This window comes from Hylobates moloch, unplaced genomic scaffold, assembly GCF_009828535.3.
Source record: "Hylobates moloch isolate HMO894 unplaced genomic scaffold, HMol_V3 SCAFFOLD_6, whole genome shotgun sequence".
Classification (NCBI taxonomy): Eukaryota; Metazoa; Chordata; class Mammalia; order Primates; family Hylobatidae; genus Hylobates; species Hylobates moloch.
This window is the reverse complement of record NW_026652281.1, coordinates 77,152,772-77,171,944: the sequence shown is the minus strand read 5'-3', so window position 1 is coordinate 77,171,944 and position 19,173 is coordinate 77,152,772. Positions and strand designations below refer to the sequence as shown.

Genomic DNA, 19,173 nt, shown 5'->3' with positions numbered 1-19,173 from the left:
TGGAGTGCAGTGGCGCGATCTCGGCTCACTGCAAGCTCCGCCTCCCAGGTTCACGCCATTCTCCTGCCTCAGCTTCCGGAGTAGCTGGGACTACAGGCGCCCGCCACCACGCCCGGCTAATTTTTTGTATTTTTAGTAGAGACGGGGTTTCACAGTGTTAGCCAGGATGGTCTTGATCCCCTGACCTCATGATCTGCCTGCCTCGGCCTCCCAAAGTGCTAGGATTACAGGCGTGAGCCACCACGCCCGGCCCCAAAACCGATTATTTACTCATGAGAAAGTTTCTATTCTTCCGCAACCCTTTATTTTCTATCTGTGGAACGTGCAGTTTGAGCTAGAAAGATCTCTGTGTTGCATTTTAAGGAAGTGTATAGCTGTATGTCCCAGGAGACTCCGTCCCATCACTGTAAAGAATTCAGGAAATCCCTCTTGGGTGTCTGACCTGGTGCCCAGCTTTTTACCATCCTAAGGAGACACCAGTGGAATGAGATCGGGGAGAGCCCCGCAGGTGACCCAGAAGCTTGACCACAAAGCCCATCAGTATTTCCCATCGCTGGACAGACTCCACAGTTACTCTTAATAACCCTGTGTGCACATTCCGCCTCACAAACACTTTCCAGATGAGCTTCCAGGGCTGGCTTTGACAGAGAAGCTGAAACAGAGGATTCCAATGTAAAAAGTGAAGAATTAGCACTGGGAAAACAGGCTATTCTCCCAACTCTCTTACTTACTAGATGACCCTAGGCAAGCCATATGACCTCTTCAATCCTCCGTGTCCTACCCTGAAAAACTGAGCATGGTGGAGCAGACCAAATGAGATAACACAAGTGGAAGTGATTTGAAAATTGAGAAGCATTGTACAAATGTGAGGGGCTATCATTAATTTAGAGAGGAATCGAAGAATCTAAAACTGTCTTGCATTTGAATAGTGTTTCTTATTTTGCAGCATGCTTTTCTCATTTTTGTCTTCACAGCCACCATGTGAGAAAGTAGGGCAGTTATTATTATCTCCATTTTTACAGATGAGGAACCAGAAGGAAAAGTGACAAAGCCAGCCCTAGAAGCCAGGCGTCCTGATTTCCAACCCCAGACTCACTCCTGTATATTTGTAGGTAATTGGTCCCTACCCACTGTGCGGATGACACAGGCAAAACAGTAGAGTACACCTGTCAGTCATAACGTTGAGCGCTGTCTGCAGGGTTTGAGCTCATTGGAAGATATTTGGCCTGCAATGCTCATTTTGGACTAACAAGTGGGCTTTCTAGGAAAAAATAGAGAGTTGCAGAGTTTCTCAATTGCAATGGAGGGCAGGTTAAAAACCAGAAATAGATAAATGTTAAATGCTGAAAGAGATTCAGTGTACATTTTTAGAGCATGCGCCCCAATCTCATCATCTTCTTTCTGCCATCCTACAACTTGAGTCAGCATCAGCTGTGAAATCTGCACTCTGCATATCAACAGTGGCAGCATTAGGCTGTCCCTGGAGCCATCCTGCAGAAAATTAATGTCCAAGTAGGATGCTCAGGTTGAGGTTCACAGACAAATTTGTTTTTATCATCGCTATTGTAACAATTATGAAGAGTAAATTTCAGGTGCTTTGGCTTTTAAACAGCACTTCTACACCTGATGGAGTTTCAAAAATAAGCCTAGAAGGTAGATTGATACCATTCTTAGAAATGACTTCCCAAAGAAGATGCAACTAATGAGGTTTTATCATTTGAATCGTGAGCAAACCCAATCATCCTGTTATGTCACTGTGATAAATTGGATTATTGTCCAGCATATCCTTCTGAGGCAGAATAGACTTCAGGCTTGGCCATTTGTTTATTTTACCCCACAAATTATGTGTGCTAGTTCCAAGCCAACGCCTGAAGAGGCACCATGTATTTCCACATATCCCCTTTCTGCAACATGACCTACCACAAGAAGAGACGCCCAAGGAACTGGCTACTCCATAGAGAATGAGGACACTTGGAGAAAGCCTGAACCCAAACTCCATCCTGCTGCGCAAAGCATGGAGCCCTACCTACCTTGACCAAATTGCAGCCAAGCCATAGACCCATAAGCATGAAATAAATGCTGGATATTTTAAGCTTCTGCTTTAGAGATAGTTTGTAATGCAAAATATTGCTGCAAATAATTGACTGATGCAGTTGCTTTCACCAGAAGCAGTGATTATAAATTATAGGGCCTATTTGTTTTGCTTTGTTTTAAGATTCTTGATTTTTTCGTAGGTGACAGGTAAGAATTTCTCTACAATATATGAAGCAAGAAATGTTCTATTTCTTTATCTCCCTGATGACATGTCCAAGACCCATCAGTAGTAGACTCCCTTCACAATATATGATCTCATAAAAAATCCTGGACATATGTATCTCCAGACAAATGGAGGAGGGGCCAAGGCAAGAGGGTCCCTATTTTTGTCATTGCCCCTTCACTACTCTAGAATTTCATCATAGTCATTGCTACTGTAGGCAAGTTCAGAAATCACACTGATGAAATGGAGATTTTACATTTTACTTCTTGACACTATCCAGGATTTGACCAGGTTAGGCCAAGTTGAGAGTCCTTGGATGATATTGAGTCTGATATTAAGAATAATTTGGGCCAGCTGTGGTGGCTCATGCCCATAATCTCAACATTTTGGGAGGTCAAGGCAGACAGATCACTTGAGCCCTGGAGTTTGAGACCAGCCTGGGCAATATGGCGAAGCCCCATCTCTACAAAAAATACAATAATTAGCTGGGCACAGTGGCTCTTACCTGTGGTCCCAGCTACTCATAAAGCTAAGGTGGGAGGATCACCTGAGCCCAGGGAGGTCGAGGTTGCAGTGAGCTAAGATCACACCACTGCACTCCAGCCTGGGTGAAAGAGTGAGACCCTGTCTCAAAAAAACAAAAAAAGAATAGTTTGGGCCAGGCACGGTGGCTCCCACCTGTAATCCCAGCACTTTGGGAGGCTGAGGCAGGTGCATCACCTGAGGTCAGTAATTCGAGACCAGCCTGGCCAACATGGTGAAATCCCATCTCTACTAAAAATACAAAAATTAGCAGGGCATGGTGGCAAACTCCTGTAATCCCAGCTATTCAGGAGGCGAAGGCAGAAGTTGCAGTGAGCCCAGATTACACCACTGCACTTCAGCCTGGGCAACAGAGCAAGAATCTGTGTCAAAAAAAAAAAAAAGTAAAAACAAAAAGAATAGTTTGATGGCCATATAGTTCACAGAGTTTATACTATGTCTAGATGATCTGAGGAATTCAAAGTCAGCTCTGTGTTTCTCCATTTGTTCAAGACTACTTGTATGCCTCTCTGAAAAAAAATTTTTTTTTTGGAGACAGAGTCTTGCTCTGTTGCCCAGGCTGGAGTGCAGTGGTGCTATCTCGGCTCACCGCAACCTCCACCTCCCAGGTTCAAGCAATTCTCCTGCCTCAGCCTCCTGAGTAGCTGAGACTATAGGCAAGCACCACCACACCCATCTAATTTTTGTATGTTTAGTAGAGACGGGGTTTCACCATGTTGGCCAGGATTGTCTCTATCTCTTGACCTCATGATCCTCCCGCCTTGGCCACCCAAAGTGCTGGGATTACAGGTGTGAGCCACCATACCCGGCTAATTGTCTCTGAAATTTTTATATTTGTGTTTGTTGAGATCCAGCATGTTTCTTTTCCTTTTATAAATTTTAGATTCAGGGGTCCATGTGCAGGTCTGTTACATAGTGTATTGCAAAATGGTGAGGTCTGGGCTTTCAGAAAACCAATCAACCAAATAATTAACATGGTACCCCATGAGTAGTTTTTCAGCCCTTTCTCTCCTCCCTCCTCCCTCCTGGAGTTCCTAGTGTCTATTATTTCCATCTTTGTGTCCATGTGTACTCACTGTTTAACTTCCCCTTGTAAGTGAGAACAAGTGGTATTTGATTTTCTGTCTCTGAGTTATTTCACTTAGGATAATGGCCTCTAGCTCCAACCATGTTTCCGCAAAGGGCATAATTTTATTCTTTTCTATAGCTGTGTAGTATTCAATAGTGTATAATGTGGTATATAACACATTTTCTTTATCCAATCAACCATTGATGGACACTTAGGTTGATTCCATGTCTTTGCTATTATGAATAGTGCTGCAATAAACATACAACTCTTGGAATGTTTCATTTTATTTTATTTTATTTCATTTTATTTTATTGAGACAGAGTCCTGCTCTGTCACCTAGGCTGGAGTGCAGTGGCATGATCTCCGCTCACTGTAACCTCCATCTCCCGGGTTCAAGCTATTCTCCTGCCTCAGCCTCCTAAGTAGCTAGGACTACAGGCACCCCCCTTCACACCCAGCTAATATTTGTATTTTAGTAGAGATAGTGTTTCACCATGTTGGCCAGGCTGGTCTGGAACTCCTGACCTCAAGTGATCTGCCCACCTCGGCCTCCCAATGTGCTAGGATTACAGGTGTGAGCCACCATGCCCGGGCCCTGGAATGTTTCTTATCAAGTGTATGGCTGTCCCCATGGCCAAGCTTAAATGTCAAGTTCTTTTGCATGCCTATAAATGTGCTTCATGATCTGACCCCTACCTACCTTAGTAGCCTCATTTCTCACTCTTTCTTGTGGCCACAGTATGTTTCATTCATCATGAACAACCTTAATATGCCTTATTCTATTGTTTGCTTTTTATTTTTATAGATGCCTTCCCCTTCGTTGGGATATGCATCTGGACATTCCCTTCTTATCTTCAAGATCTATTTCCAATAGCTCCTTCTTTTTAATAGGGCAAGGACTAAGGTGAGGCAGGTGAGGTGTCCAAAGTGCTAATTTTGTGCCCCTCAGCACCTCCTTTGCCCTACCCTGCACCTAGCCCAGCTCTTTAATGCCTCCCCAGATGTACTCCACTCCTTCCCCAAGAACAGCCTGTCATTCCTTCCTCATGAAAACTCTGTACCTTTCCTCATTATAGCATTGATTGCACTGGGTTGCTTTTTTCTTAGAACAGAGACTGTGTTTTATCATCTTTGTAACACCAGCACCAAGACTGGAATTGTGTGTTTGATGAATAATAGTAAATTCATGGCCAATCTATATGAGCATTTCCTTTGTTCCAGGCATGATTCTATGCACTTTACTTGAGTTGACTTATTTAGCCCTCACAACAACCTATACAGATATTACTACCTCAATTTTTATAGATAAAGAACAGACTAAAAGGCACTAGGTAAACACACAACATTGTACAATGAGAGTAGCAAAAATTGGGATTTGAACCTGGGTCCTTCTGATGCAGGACCCTGTGTGGATAACTGAACAACGTGACTATTCCCACTATATTACGCTGGATAAGAATCAAGGAGCAAAAGACTGTTTCTCTTATGTTATTCGGAATCTAAGGCAATCACTACAAAAATTTCAGTCTCAAGGGCAGGGAGGCTTTATGAGATGGGATGACATTTTGGCCTATTGTGCCGGTGAACAAAGTCTCCAAATGCTGACTCCTTGTCCAGTCCCCAAAGGCTCCAGTATTGGGGGAGATGAACCTAAGTGCTGGTCTCAATCTAGAAATGTAAAAACAAAAGGTCCGAGCAATGCTTTAGACAGCATTGACCAAGGACAATTATTGTCCAAAGGGATTTGAACCCTATTGATCAGCCAGCCAGAAAATTCTGCCTTGTTGGCCAGATCATTTGCTAGTCAGAGGTTATAGAGACAACATTCTCCTCTGTCAGCCCAAATCCATCAGCCATGAGCAGGGAGCACCTGCAACCAGTGTGGCTGCTTCCCGCTCTGCAGTATTAACTTCTTGCATAGGACAACTAACTCCCCGTGCTTTTATGTTCTCTGCTATTCACAGTGTGTACCTGAAAACAGATAGTTGTTTCCTAGGTCAAAAAATATTCGTCATCACCATACCAGTGGGAAATTGATGCCAAGCCAGAAGTCCCAAATTCAAATGCTTGTCACATAAATGAAGGAACTTGGCTGGATTGGGAGTACGGTAAACTATAGGCCATATGCTTGTTGCTCGCTTGCTCGCTTGCTCGCTTGCTCGCTTGCTTTGTTTCTTTCTTTCTTTCATTTTGAGACAGAGTCTTGCTCTGTCACCCAGGCTGGAGTGCAGTCGTGTGATCTCAGTTCACTGCAACCTCCACCTCCCAGGTTCAAGCGATTCTCCTGCCTCAGCCTCCCTAGTAGCTGGGATTACAGGTGCCCGCCACCATGCCTGGCTAATTTTTTTTTTGTATTTTTAGTAGAGACGGGGCTTCACCATATTAGCCAAGATGATCTTGATCTCCTGACCTAGTGATCCGCCCGCCTTGGCCTCCCAAAATGCTGGGATTACAGGCGTGAGCCACCGTGCCTGGCCCACAAGCTTTATTAATCATACCTTTTTATTTTCTGTGTTTCTGATGCTTTGACAGCTCAGGTCTTGCTGACCCTGGAAAGACTGTCTCTCCCAGGTATTGTCAATTCCTAGAGATTGGAAATGACTCACCTGTGAGCTCCTTTTATATGCAAATTAACCAATCCAGAGTGGATACCCCCAAACATCTCCGTGGTACCCCGAACACCAGATCCTTTCACTCTGGGCCACTATTCCCTGCCCTGATCACCCCAGAGTCAAGTACTAGACAACTAGGGACAACCCCTACACCCCAAAGCCCATTGAAAGTATTCCCACTAGCCAATCCTAAACCTGCTTACCCTGCCCTACCTCACATTTGACTGAGGAAACCACAATAAAGGTTCTTGCCCAAATGTTCCCTCGCTCTTTCTAACTCCTGCCCAACCCTAGTGCCCCTGGGCTCAAGTAATCCTCCAGCCTCAGCCTACAAGTAGCTGTGACTTCAGGCACAAACCCCACCCAGCCACAAACTGCATTTTCAATAGCAATCATCCCCAATCTGTTGGCCTTACCATATGTGAATAATAATAATCAAAACCTACATTTAAAAACATATGCCCACATAGAGGGAAAGAGTCCCTACTCATTTCTTGATGATTATTGCCAGCCACGAACCAGCCCAATAATACATTCTGATTTTTTTTTTTTTAGTATAGAGTCTCACTCTGTCACCCATGCTGGAGTGCAGTGGCACGATCTCAGCTCACTGCATCCTCACCTCCTGGGTTCAAGCCATCCTTCTGCCTCAGCCTCCCGAGTAGCTGGGATTACAGGCACCCACCCACCACCATGCCTGGCTAATTTTTGTATTTTTAGTAAAGACCAGGTTTCACCATGTTGGCAAGGCTGGTTTTGAACGCCTGACCTCAGGTGATCCGCCCATCAAGGCTTCCCAAAGTGCTGGGATTATGGGCATGAGCCACTGTGCCCAGCCCACGTTCTGATTTTCTTTTTTTTTTTTTGTGATGGAGTTTCACTCTTGTCATTCAGGCTGAAGTGCAGTGGCACGTTCTCAGCTCATTGCAACCTCCTCCTCCCGGGTTCAAGGAATTCTCCTGCCTCAGCCTCTTGAGTAGATGGGATTACCGGTGCCCGCCACCATGCCTGGCTAATTTTTGTATTTTTGGTAAAGATGGGGTTTCACCATGTTGGCCAGGCTGGTCTGGAACTCCTGACCTCAGATGATCCACCCTTCTCAGCATTCCAAAGTGCTAGGATTACAGACATGAGCCACCACACCCGGCCTGTGACTTTTTTTTTTTTTTTTTTTTTTAGAGAAGCTAGAAGCTAGATTTTATTAGCCTCTGAAAGTTTAATGTTGATTTAAAATGTTGTGTTGTTCATGTGTGTACTCAAACACTGGAGAGCTAAGGAAAAAGAAATAGAAAATGGAACAGCCAAGCAGAGTTGCAGCAGAATATCACCTACATTTTCCCATGCCTACCCTACTGAAATTGGCCAGACTTGCATAAACACGTAGTTCTAGGTCCCAGGAACAATGTCTTTGATCATTACAAAAGGAAATACTTTTTGAGTTTTTTAAACCTGACTCCCAGTAAGAAATATATTTTACATTACAACATACACATTTCTTTTTCTTTCTTTCTTTCTTTTTTTTTTTTTTTTTTTTGAGACGGAGTCTCACTCTGTTGCCCAGGCTGGAGTGCAGTGGCGCGATCTTGGCTCACTGTAACCTCTGCCTCCCAGGTTCACACCAGTCTCCTGCCTCAGCCTCCCGAGTAGCTGGGACTACAAGAGCCCACTACCATGCCCGACTAACTTTTGTATTTTAGTAGAGATGGGGTTTCACCATATTGGCCAGGATGGTCTCAATCTCCTGACCTCATGATCTGCCTGCCTCGGCCTCCCAAAGTGCTGGGATCATACACGTTTTCATATTTATCTACCTGAAATAAAAACGTTGTCCTTACTATATGTAATGTACTTTGACATTTTCTGTTCAATCTTATTCCATTTAATTTTTTAATGACACTGATCATTCCTACTCCCTTCATTTATGTTACAACCTGTCAGTGGATCTCAAGCCACAGCTTGGAAAAAAAAAAAACACCAATTCAGAGATTAGTGGTACCAGTTCATTATGTTGTGGATAAGGAAACTGAGATTCACAGAGATTCACAGAATACTGTGAGTTGTCCAATATTACACAAGGCAAATGGTAGAGCCAAATCGAAAGCTAATTATCAAGTCAAGACCATTTCCCTAATGTACTTATATCCCTAAATGCATAGTATACACATGTATAAGTAAGGTTCAGTAAAGAAGCAGACCGCTAGCATACATACACATAAGTATAGATTTGTATCTATGTCATATATGTTTGTGTATATGTATGTGGTGTATACATATAATATACATAAATTTGTTACAGAGATTTGACTTTACACAGGCTAAAATTAAGAGGTTAACTAGTTTCTGGAAAGCTATTGACTTCATATCTGATGCTGGAACTTGAAGTTCACAAAGAACAGAAATAAACTAGAGCCCATGAGAACAGATTGCAGTCATATCTGTTCTTGTCACCGCTGACCTCAGTCGTGTAGATGTGCTAGAGAGGATAAAGGAAGTGCTTTGTCATGGATTAGCACACATGTGGCCCAGGCGTCAGAGAAGTTGAAGGAGGATCAAGAAGGCCTTGACACTGCCTTGAGCCAAGGAGATGCACCAGCAGATCTGCAAAATCACTGCTGCTTCACTTCAGCCTCCAAATCTCCCACAGCAATCTCTCTGTGGCTCACGCTTTCTTTAGCAATTTAGAAAGCATGCACATAGTTCAATTTTAAAAACCAAAATCTGTTGCTTCACTTGTTTTTTTTGTTTGTTTGAGTTTTTTTTTTTTTCTTGAGACGGAGTCTCGCTCTGTCCCCCAGGCTGGAGTGCAGAGGCGTGATCTCGGCTTACTGCAAACTCCGTCTCCCTGGTTAAAGCTATTCTCCTGCCTCAGCCTCCCAAGTAGCTAGGATTACAGGCATTCACCACCACACCCAGATAATTTTTGTATTTTTAGTACAGACAGGGTTTCGCCATTTTGGCTAGGCTGGTCTTGAACTCCTGACCTCAAGTGATCGTCCTGCCTCGGCCTCCCAAAGTGCTGGGATTACAGATGTGAGCCATTGCTCCTGGTCTTATTGCTTCAATTATTAAAATCGAGAATACAGAGTATCTATAGATGAGAAAAAATAGCACACTTTGATTTTATTCCTGTCCATTCTTTCTCACAGTTTATTATCTGAAATTTTATTATTTTTATTTTTATTATTTTTATTTCAATAGGCTTTTGGGGAACAGGTGGTGTTTGGCTGCATGGATAAGTTCTTTAGTGGTGATTTCTGAGATTTGGTGCAGCCATCACCCAAGCAGCATATACTGTACTCAATGTGTAGCCTTTTATCCCTCACCCCCTCCCACCCTTCCCCCCCGAGTCCTCAAAGTCCATTGTATCATTCTTATGCCTTTGCATCCCCATAGCTTAGCTCCCACTTATAAGTGAGAACATGTGATGTTTGGTTTTCCATTCCTGAGTTACTTCACTTAAAATAATGGTCTCCAATCCAATCCAGGTGCTGCAAATGCCATTATATCACTCCTTTTTTATGGCTGAGTAGTATTCCATGACATATGTATACCACATTTTCTTTATCCACTTGTTGAGTGATGGCATTTGAGCTGGTTCCATATTTTTGCAATTGCAAATTGTGCTGCTGTAAACAAGAGTGTGCAAGTGTCTTTTTCATATAATGACTTCTCTTCCTCTGGTTAGATACCCAGTAGTGGAATTGCTAGATCAAATGGTAGTTCTACTTTTAGTTCCTTAAGGCGTCTCCACACTGTTTTCCATAGTGGTTGTACTAGTTTACATTCCCACCAGCAGTGTAAAAGTGTTCCCTTTTCACCACATCCATATTTATTTTTTTTTATTTTTAAAATTATGGCCATTCTTGAAGGAGAAAGGTGGTATTTACATTGTGGTTTTCATTTGCATTTCCCTGATAATTAGTGATGTTGAATGGTTTTTTAATGCTTGTTGGCCATTTTTATATCTTCTTTTGATAATTGTCTATTCATGACGTCAGCCCACTTTTTGATGGGATTGTTTGTTTTTTCTTGCTGATTTGAGGTCCTCTAAGATTCTGGGTATTAGTCTTTTGTTGGATGCGTAGTTTGTGAAGATTTTCTCCCACACTATGGGTTGTCTCTTTATGCTGCTGATTATTTCTTTTGCTGTACAGAAGCTTTTTAAGTTTAATTAAGTCCCATCTAGTTATCTTTGTTTTTGTTGGATTTGCTTTTGGGTTCTTGGTCATGAAGTCTTTGCCTAAGCCAATGTCTAGAAGGATTTTTCCAATGTCATCTTCTAGAATTTTTATGGTTTCAGGTCTTAGATTTAAGTCTTTGATCTATCTTGAGTTGATTTTTATATAAGGTGAGAGATGAGGATCCAGTTTCATTCCTCTACATGTGGCTTGCTAATTATCTCAGCACCATTTGTTGAATAGGATGTCCTTTCCCCGTTTTATGTTTCTGTTTGCTTCGTCGAAGATCAGTTGGCTGTAAGTATTTGGCTTTATTTCTGGGTTCTCTATTTGGTTCCACTGGTCTATGTGCCTATTTTAATAACAGTACCATGGTATTTTGGTGACTATGGCCTTATGGTATAGTTTGAAATCAGGTAATGTGATGCCTTCAAAATTGTTCTTTTGATTTAGTCTTGCTTTCGCTATGCAGGCACTTTTTTGGTTCCATATTAATTTTAGGACTGTTTTTTCTAGTTCTGTAAAGAACGATGATGGTATCTTGATGAGAATTGCATTGAATTTGTACACTGCTTTTGGCAGTATGATCATTTTCACAATATTGATTCTCCCCATCCATGAGCGTGGGATGTGTTTCCATTTGTTTGTGTCACCTATGATTTCTTTCAGCAGTGTTTTGTAATTTTCCTTGTAGAGGTCTTTCACCTCCTTGGTTAGGTATATTCCTAAGTATTTTATTTATTTATTTATTTATTTATTTATTTATTTATTTATTTATTTGCTTTTTTGTTTATTTTTGCAGCTATTGTAAAGAGGATTGAGTTCTTGGTTTCGTTCTCAGCTTCGTCCCTATTGGTGTATAGCAGTGCTACTGATTTGTGTACGTTGATTTTGTATCCTGAAACTTTACTGAATTCATTTATGAATTCTAGGAGCTTATTGGATGAGCCTTTAGGGTTTTCTAAACTCAAGTTTGTATTTTCATAATGTTACTGCTTTGTCATGGGAATCTTTCAGGTTTATTCACATTTGCTTCCTGCTAAATGACAATTCTATGTCTTCACTCTATGTTCAATTGATTCCATCAATTTCTGGCAGTCCTTTTAGGCCTCAAGTTTTCTTTTCTAAGATTTATTCATTTTAAATTAATCTATTCACTGAACAATAAATTCTTTGTAGAGTTTGTTTATTAGTTTGCTTTTAGTAAGATACTTCTAAGGCCTTGCACATCTGGAAATTGTCTTTCTATTTCTTTCAAATTTAAATAGTAAATTTACTTTTGAGTTACAACCTTTTCTCCTCAAAATTGTATATGGGCAGTGTCCTCCAGGATATACTGTGAAATGAAAAAGCCAGGTAGAGGAATGTGTCTATATCATACCACCATTTCTCTAAGAAAAGGGGAGATACGAGAGACTGGAGACGTCCAGCTTCAGAGCAGGAACCTTAGTTGCACCAGCGACAAAAAACAGAACTAAATATGGGTGATGTTGAGAAAGGCAAGAAGATTTTTGTTCAGAAGTGTGCCCAGTGCCACACCATGGAAAAGGGAGGCAAGCATAAGACAGGGCCTAATCTCTTTGGGCAGAAGACAGGTCAGGCCGTTGGATTCTCTTACACAGACACCAGTAAGAACAAAGGCATCACCTGGGGAGAGGATACACTGATGGAATATTTGGAGAATCCCAAGAAGTACATCCCTGAAACAAAAATGATCTTTGCCAGCATTAAGAAGGAGGCAGAAAGGGCAGACTTGATAGCTTATCTCAAAAAAGCTACTAATGAGTAATAATTGGCCACTGCCTTATTTATTACAACACAGAAATGTCTCGTGACTTTTTTATGTGTACCATACTTTAATAGATCTCATACACCAAAATTCAGATCATGAATGACTGACAGAATATTTTGTTGGGCAATCCTGATTTAAAACTAAGACTAGGTTGTGGTTAAATGAATATGTTCAGTTTTTGAATTGCAATAGTAATTCCAATTCAGTAAATGCTATCACTGTTTACCCCTTCTAAAGATAGAATTAGACTTTGTTAGTAATGTTCAACTTTTCACAAAGATGGTGAGTGCCATCTTAAAACTTACTGGAGATTGGTTTTATATTTAGGTGTATATAACTGGTTATGTGAATATATTTAAATACTGGGGAAATTCCTTCACTGTCTCAGAACCAAGCAAGATTCACCTGTGTTTTGTCTTCATTTTCCTCTTAAAGGCAAGAGTTGAAGATAAATAAGGTAGCAATGTCTACTTTATGTTTTGGGGCTTAACTGTGCCAATCTAATTAGAATTCCTTGTATTTAAAATGGTTCCTTTTATTTATTGCAAGGCATTTTAGTGTGGTTTATGTGTAATATCAAAGATTATTTAACACTTCTCACATTTCATAGATCTGTAAGGTCACATGCATTTAAAATAGTAGCAAGTTAAACTTCACTCTTGAATTCTTTACAATCTAAGTCAAACTAAGTTATAATTTAGGATTGTCTTTAAACAGCCATTCAGAAACATAAAACTGTAGAACTGCTGTGTATTTGTGATTGGGAATGGTGCTTTCGCCAGCTTAAAAGGATTAAAGTAGAGGCGATATACACAAATTTTAAAATTATGTGTGATCATAAGAATTAAGATAATTAAAAAGAAAACCACAGGGAAAAAAAGAAAAGAGGAGATACACACGTGTACACATTATATCTAATTAACGTGTTAAATATATGTATGTTATAATATGTTAAACTGTGTTAATTAATATAATGTGTTAATACAGTATTACATGTTATATGTTGAATAATATTAAATTAGCATATGTTAATGTTATCACACAGTAATATAACATGTTGTTTCATACATTTATTGTTATACATTATAGCATATTATATTATCATATGTTAAATGTATGAAATTAACATATATAAGTTAAAAACAGAATAAACCTTAACATTTAAAATGCTTAAATTAAAAAAGAAAGGAAATATTTTGAAAGATTCAGGGGTTGAAAACAGACTCCTTTGAATGGACCTGGTATTATAGCTCTGTCTTTGAAGCCATGTTTATACTTTACATAATCATAAAACAAAATCAAATAAAGAAAAATACAATCCCCAGACTACAAAAGTAAATTTAAACAGATGAACCAAGTTGTGAACTCAGTCGGTAACCTAACCTCACCACAAAGGAAATATCCCAAGTGGCTCTAAAGCATAGTAATTTAACTCTGCGTTTCTAATGGAATAGATCCTAAGAACAAAAGAAAAGGCAAAGAAAGTCTTAAATTGTTTCCAGTAATAGCACAGCATTGTAGGTGATAGTGTTGATACTGTTATTGTAAGATAATAAATCAAATGAGTAATTATATCAGTGTCATCAAGAACTGAGATTTGGGGCTTGGTGGGAAGGAGATACAGACATGAAATTGATGAGGTCAAATAAAATCCCTTAAGCCTGATTTTGAATTGGATATAAACGTATGATGTACTGTATCTAAAAAATACATATGTCCTAGCCCTGTCCACCAAAGAGTCCTAGAAATAATAACTAACTCAGGGCATGGGGCATCCCGGGTACCCAGATCGTAGTCTTTCTTCCCACGAAAAAGAACCAAAGATCTTTGATCTTTGGAGAAAGGGTTGATTCTATATCTGAGGCAGGAAATGTATAAATAAGTCTGAAAACATCCTGTTGTACAAGAAAGCTATCATAGACAACTAAATTAATCCTTCATTGTTTTTTGGCACTTAATCTGAGATCGGCCTTCATTTCTTACTTTGCGATAGTTTATTTTTCCCTCCTGCTTGACAATTGAATTTTTCTTTATCTTTCAGGTTTTATATAGGAGTTGGGCTCTTCATAATTTTTCTGCTATCTGAACCGGCCTTTTATTTTTGCTAGTGGAATTTAGGTAGAATGTTGCTAATACTCCTCATTTCATGATAGACCTTCATTGTTTGTGTGGTTCTTACATTATATGTTTATTTATGGCCTTTTATTCTATATCCTCTTCAATTCCTCTCTACGTCTTCCTCCCTTTGGCAACTATTTGAATGTGTTAGATGTGTGATCTTCTATTTTCTATGTCCTTGTAAAACTGGTAGTGTTGTTTTATGCATACATATTTTTAATTCACATAAATAGCATCACATTGTGGACCTCATTTGATTCTTACATTTTTACACTCAACTACGCATTGCTCTGGATGCATTTCATCTGTTGCTTCTGACCTGAACATTGTTACATGGTGTGTCTACCATGCCTTTTGCTTATCCATGTCTCATTGATTGAACCTAGATTTATTTAATCATAGCCTTTAAATCTCCACTACCACAAACAACACTTTGATGAACATTCTCAGAGTTGTCACCTTAGAAACCTGTGTGATAACTTCTCTGCAAAAACATCCAGAAGTGAGAATGTTTGGTCATATGAGACCTTTATATTTAATGACAATGTATCACTGGTGTGTTCTCAATGGCTGTGCCAGTACAGTATTCACAAGCAATGCATGAGGGTTACAGTATCCCCACCTCTAACAAATCTTTTTCAATCTTAAATCCTGACTGTGCTCTATGCAGCCTTCTATATTTTTTGAATATTTATTTACCTCTTTTGTTTGTGTCTTTTCTTTGATAATTGAAATTTATTTAACAGCTGAAAGTAAGTTATTTGTCCACTACAGTTATCAACTTTCATTTAATATTCTTATTTTATTTTCAGTTCTTAATCCTTATCATTTTTTTCTATGAACTAGAAAGCTTCTAAAATGTGTTCTTTTTATTTTCGATTCAATTTCCCTCTCTGTCAGTTCTATACTTTACTGTTTCTAATATACTATTTAAAAATATATCCTATCAAAATGTGAATTGGTACAGCCATTATGGAAAACAATATGGAGGTTCCTCAAAAAATTAAAAATAGAACTACCATATGATCGCACAATCCCACGTCTGGGTATATATCCAAAGGAAACACTGGTCATTAGAGAAATGCAAATCAAAACCACAATGAGATACCATCTCACACCAGTTAGAATGGTGATCATTAAAAAGTCAGGAAACAACAGATGCTGGAGTGGATGTGGAGAAATAGGAATGCTTTTACACTGTTGGTGGGAGTGTAAATTAGTTAAACCATTGTAGAAGACAGTGTGGCGATTCCTCAAGGATCTAGAACCAGAAATGCCATTTAACCCAGCAATCCCATTACTGGGTATATACCCAAAGGATTATAAATCATTCTACTATAAAGACACATGCACATGTATGTTTATTGCAGCACTGTCCACAATAGCAAAGACTTGGAACCAACCCAAATGCACATTAACGATAGACTAGATAAAGAAAATGTGGCACATATACACCATGGAATACTACACAGCCATAAAAAGGGATGAGTTCGTGTCCTTTGCAGGGACATGGATGAATCTGGAAACCATCATTCTCAGCAAACTAACACAGGAACAGAAAACCATACACCACAAGTTCTCACTCACAAGTGGGAGCTGAACAATGAAAACACATGGACACAGGGAGGGGAACATCACACACCAGGGTCTGTCAGGGGGTGGGGGGCTAGGGGAGGGATAACATTAGAAGAAATACCTAATGTAGATGACAGGTTGATGGGTGCAGCAAACCACCATGGCAGGTGTATAACTATGTAACAATCCTGCACGTTCTGCACATGTATCCCAGAACTTAGAGTATAATAATAAAAAAAATGAAGTCAGTATCTCAATGAGATATCTACACTCCCATCTTCATTACCACATTATTCACAATAGCCAAGATATAGAAATAACCTCCATACCCACCATCGAATAAGAAAATGCAGTAAGTATATATACATAATACATATAGTGGAATACTATTCACAGAAAGACAAATACAGCATGATCTCACTTATACGTGGAATCTAAAAAAGTCAAACTCATAAAAGCAAAGATTAGAATGGTGGTTGCCAGGGGCTAAGGAGTTGGGGAAATAGGGAAATGCTTGTCAAAGAGTCCAAATTTCAGTTATGCAGAAAAGTCCTGAGAATCGAATGTACACTATGGTTACCATAGTTAATAATACTGTATTGCACACTTAAAATATGCTGACAAAGTAGATCTTAGGTGTTCTCAACATAGGGGAAAAAAAAGACAACTATGTGAGCTGATGAGTATGTTAACTAGATTGAGTGTGTTCATCATTTCACAATGAATATGTACATCAAAATGTCATGTTGTACACCTTAAATATATACAATTTTTACTTGTCAATTATGCTTCAAAACGCATAAGAAAACAATTTTTGAGTTGGCTCAACTCCTAAGCCCGAACATCCTCTTAATACTACTCTCTTCAACTGCTTTCGCTTATTTTCTTTTCCTGAATCCAGCCATATCTGATTTAATGAGAATGAGATAATTAACTGTATGTGTAAAATTTGGCTATATAGTTATGGTGCTATTGTAGTGTGTTTGTTAAAATAAAAGTTTTTGGCTGGGTACAGTGGCTCATGCCTATAATCCCAGCACTTTGGGAGGCTGAGGCAGGCAAATCGCTTGAGTTCTGGAGTTTGAGACCAGCCTGGCCAACATGGTGAAACCCTGTCTCTACTAAAAACACAAAAATTAGCCAGGCATGGTGGTGCGCGCCTATAATCTCAGCTACTCAGTAGGTTGAGGAACGAGTATCACTTGAGCCTAGGAGGTTGAGGTTGCAGTGAGCTGAGATTGTGCCACTGCACTCCAGTCTGGGTGACAAAGTGAGAACCTGTCTCAAAAAAGAAAAAATAAAATAAAATAAAAGGTTTTAAGTCTAAAAACTAAAATAAAATACATTTACCCTATCTTGTAGTATCTCACTTTTATGCTGAATCTTTTATTTCTAACTTTCTCACAGCCAGATACTTCTTCACTAAATTCTTATTATGCTATTTTGAATTTCATGTTGCATAAAATGCAAGCACTTTTACATTTTGGATGAACAAAATAGAAAGTTTCTAAAACTGACTTGTTTCTTTCAGTAGGTTTATAATACTCTCTTTTAATTCTTGTTTATTTTACATCACATATTCATATGTGTATTCATATTTCTCATATATCTTCCCTTTTTCTGCGCTTTGTATGGTGAAATTCTAAATAGAATGTTTTTGTCACCAAACATGGTGAATCTATTGTTTTTGGATTCCATATCCTTCCACTTGGATGCTTTCAAAATATGCCCGTCAAATCATGTGCTAGAAGGCTGATAGTAATAGTTGAACCCTTTCTCAGTTACTAGGGTGTTTTCTTATATTTACAGGTCCTTTGAATTTTTTCCTTCACCCTTGATGTTGAGTAATTTCACTAGAATGTGTGTTAATTATTTGGTGTCAATGTTTCCTAGTTCATGTTTTTCCTTCCAGTTTGCAAATAAAGAGTCCCTTTTATTCAGGAAAGTTCTTTTCTATGATTTTTTTTTCATTCCATTTGTTCTGTTATCTTTTCCAGGACTGCCAATTATACATATCTTGCCACTCTTTTGCCCTCCAATCCTTTCTAACTCTTTATTCTTTTTATTTATTTTTTTTACTTTCCAAACCCTATATTCTATATTCTTAATTATATTTTCAGCAATGCTAACTCTTGTCAATACTTCCATCATGACTTTCATATATTTTATGTTGTTTTATTTTTTCCTCCACGTTTCTTAAGTTCTACTAAGTCATTTTTCTTCTCTTAATGTCTTCTTCGAGCCATTTTATCTCTTACTTGATTTCCTCTTTCATTTCTTCGATTTTGTAGAGAAGTGTTTGTATCATTTTTCCCTGAAATGCTACATGAACTTTCTAGGCTATATTCTACATTTGCCTTTTAGTTTATTTTCTAAATTTTATTTATCTTAGAATAGGAGTCATTTCTTCAGAGAAGCTGTAAGCTAAAACATACTGTATATGACAAGCTGGGCAAGTGAGCAGGGAGAGCTGACCACTTAGAATTGGCCATTCTGTCTCAGGACACTTTCTTCCCCACTGTGCTATTTAGTCTCCTCTCCCTGCTGTTAGCATTTTTATCCTTCTTTAGGTGGTGGCTTTGCATGTGTCTGTTGAGGCAGGTCATCCTATTTATTTTGCAATGAAGTACTCTTTCTTCCATACTTTTATCTTATGGTTCAGTGTTTATTTTTCTTCTGCCCCTGTCCATCTCTCCTCTCTCCTCTCTTCTGTACCAATATCTTGCTTCACGGTAATATTATATGCCTGCACAGTTTCTAAATCACCCCCCACCAATGTGTGGCATTTGAATGAACTCATGGATGGTTCTGCAGCCCACTCATGTTCCCAGTCTTTGCAGACACATCGCGTGGTGCTTACATTTGGAAAACCCTGCATGCTGACTGAGATGTGTAGAGACACATCTTCTCTAGAAGAAATGTCTTGATTTGGTCATGTGTAACTATCTTTAGCAGACATTCTTCATAGGTTACACTTTAGAGCTGCAAATCTTTTATAGCTTTATTGAATACAGAGTTGTATTTATTGC

At 39.3% G+C, this 19,173-nt stretch overlaps 1 protein-coding gene across 1 annotated transcript; it reads left to right on the top strand.

Moving 5' to 3' along the window:
- Positions 1 to 12,139: 12,139 nt before the first annotated feature.
- Positions 12,140 to 12,448, top strand: LOC116471160 (cytochrome c). Its single transcript, XM_032157166.3, has one exon. The coding sequence runs from the start codon at positions 12,140 to 12,142 to the stop codon at positions 12,446 to 12,448; it is 309 nt and encodes a 102-aa protein (XP_032013057.1).
- The last annotated feature ends 6,725 nt before the right edge of the window (positions 12,449 to 19,173 follow it).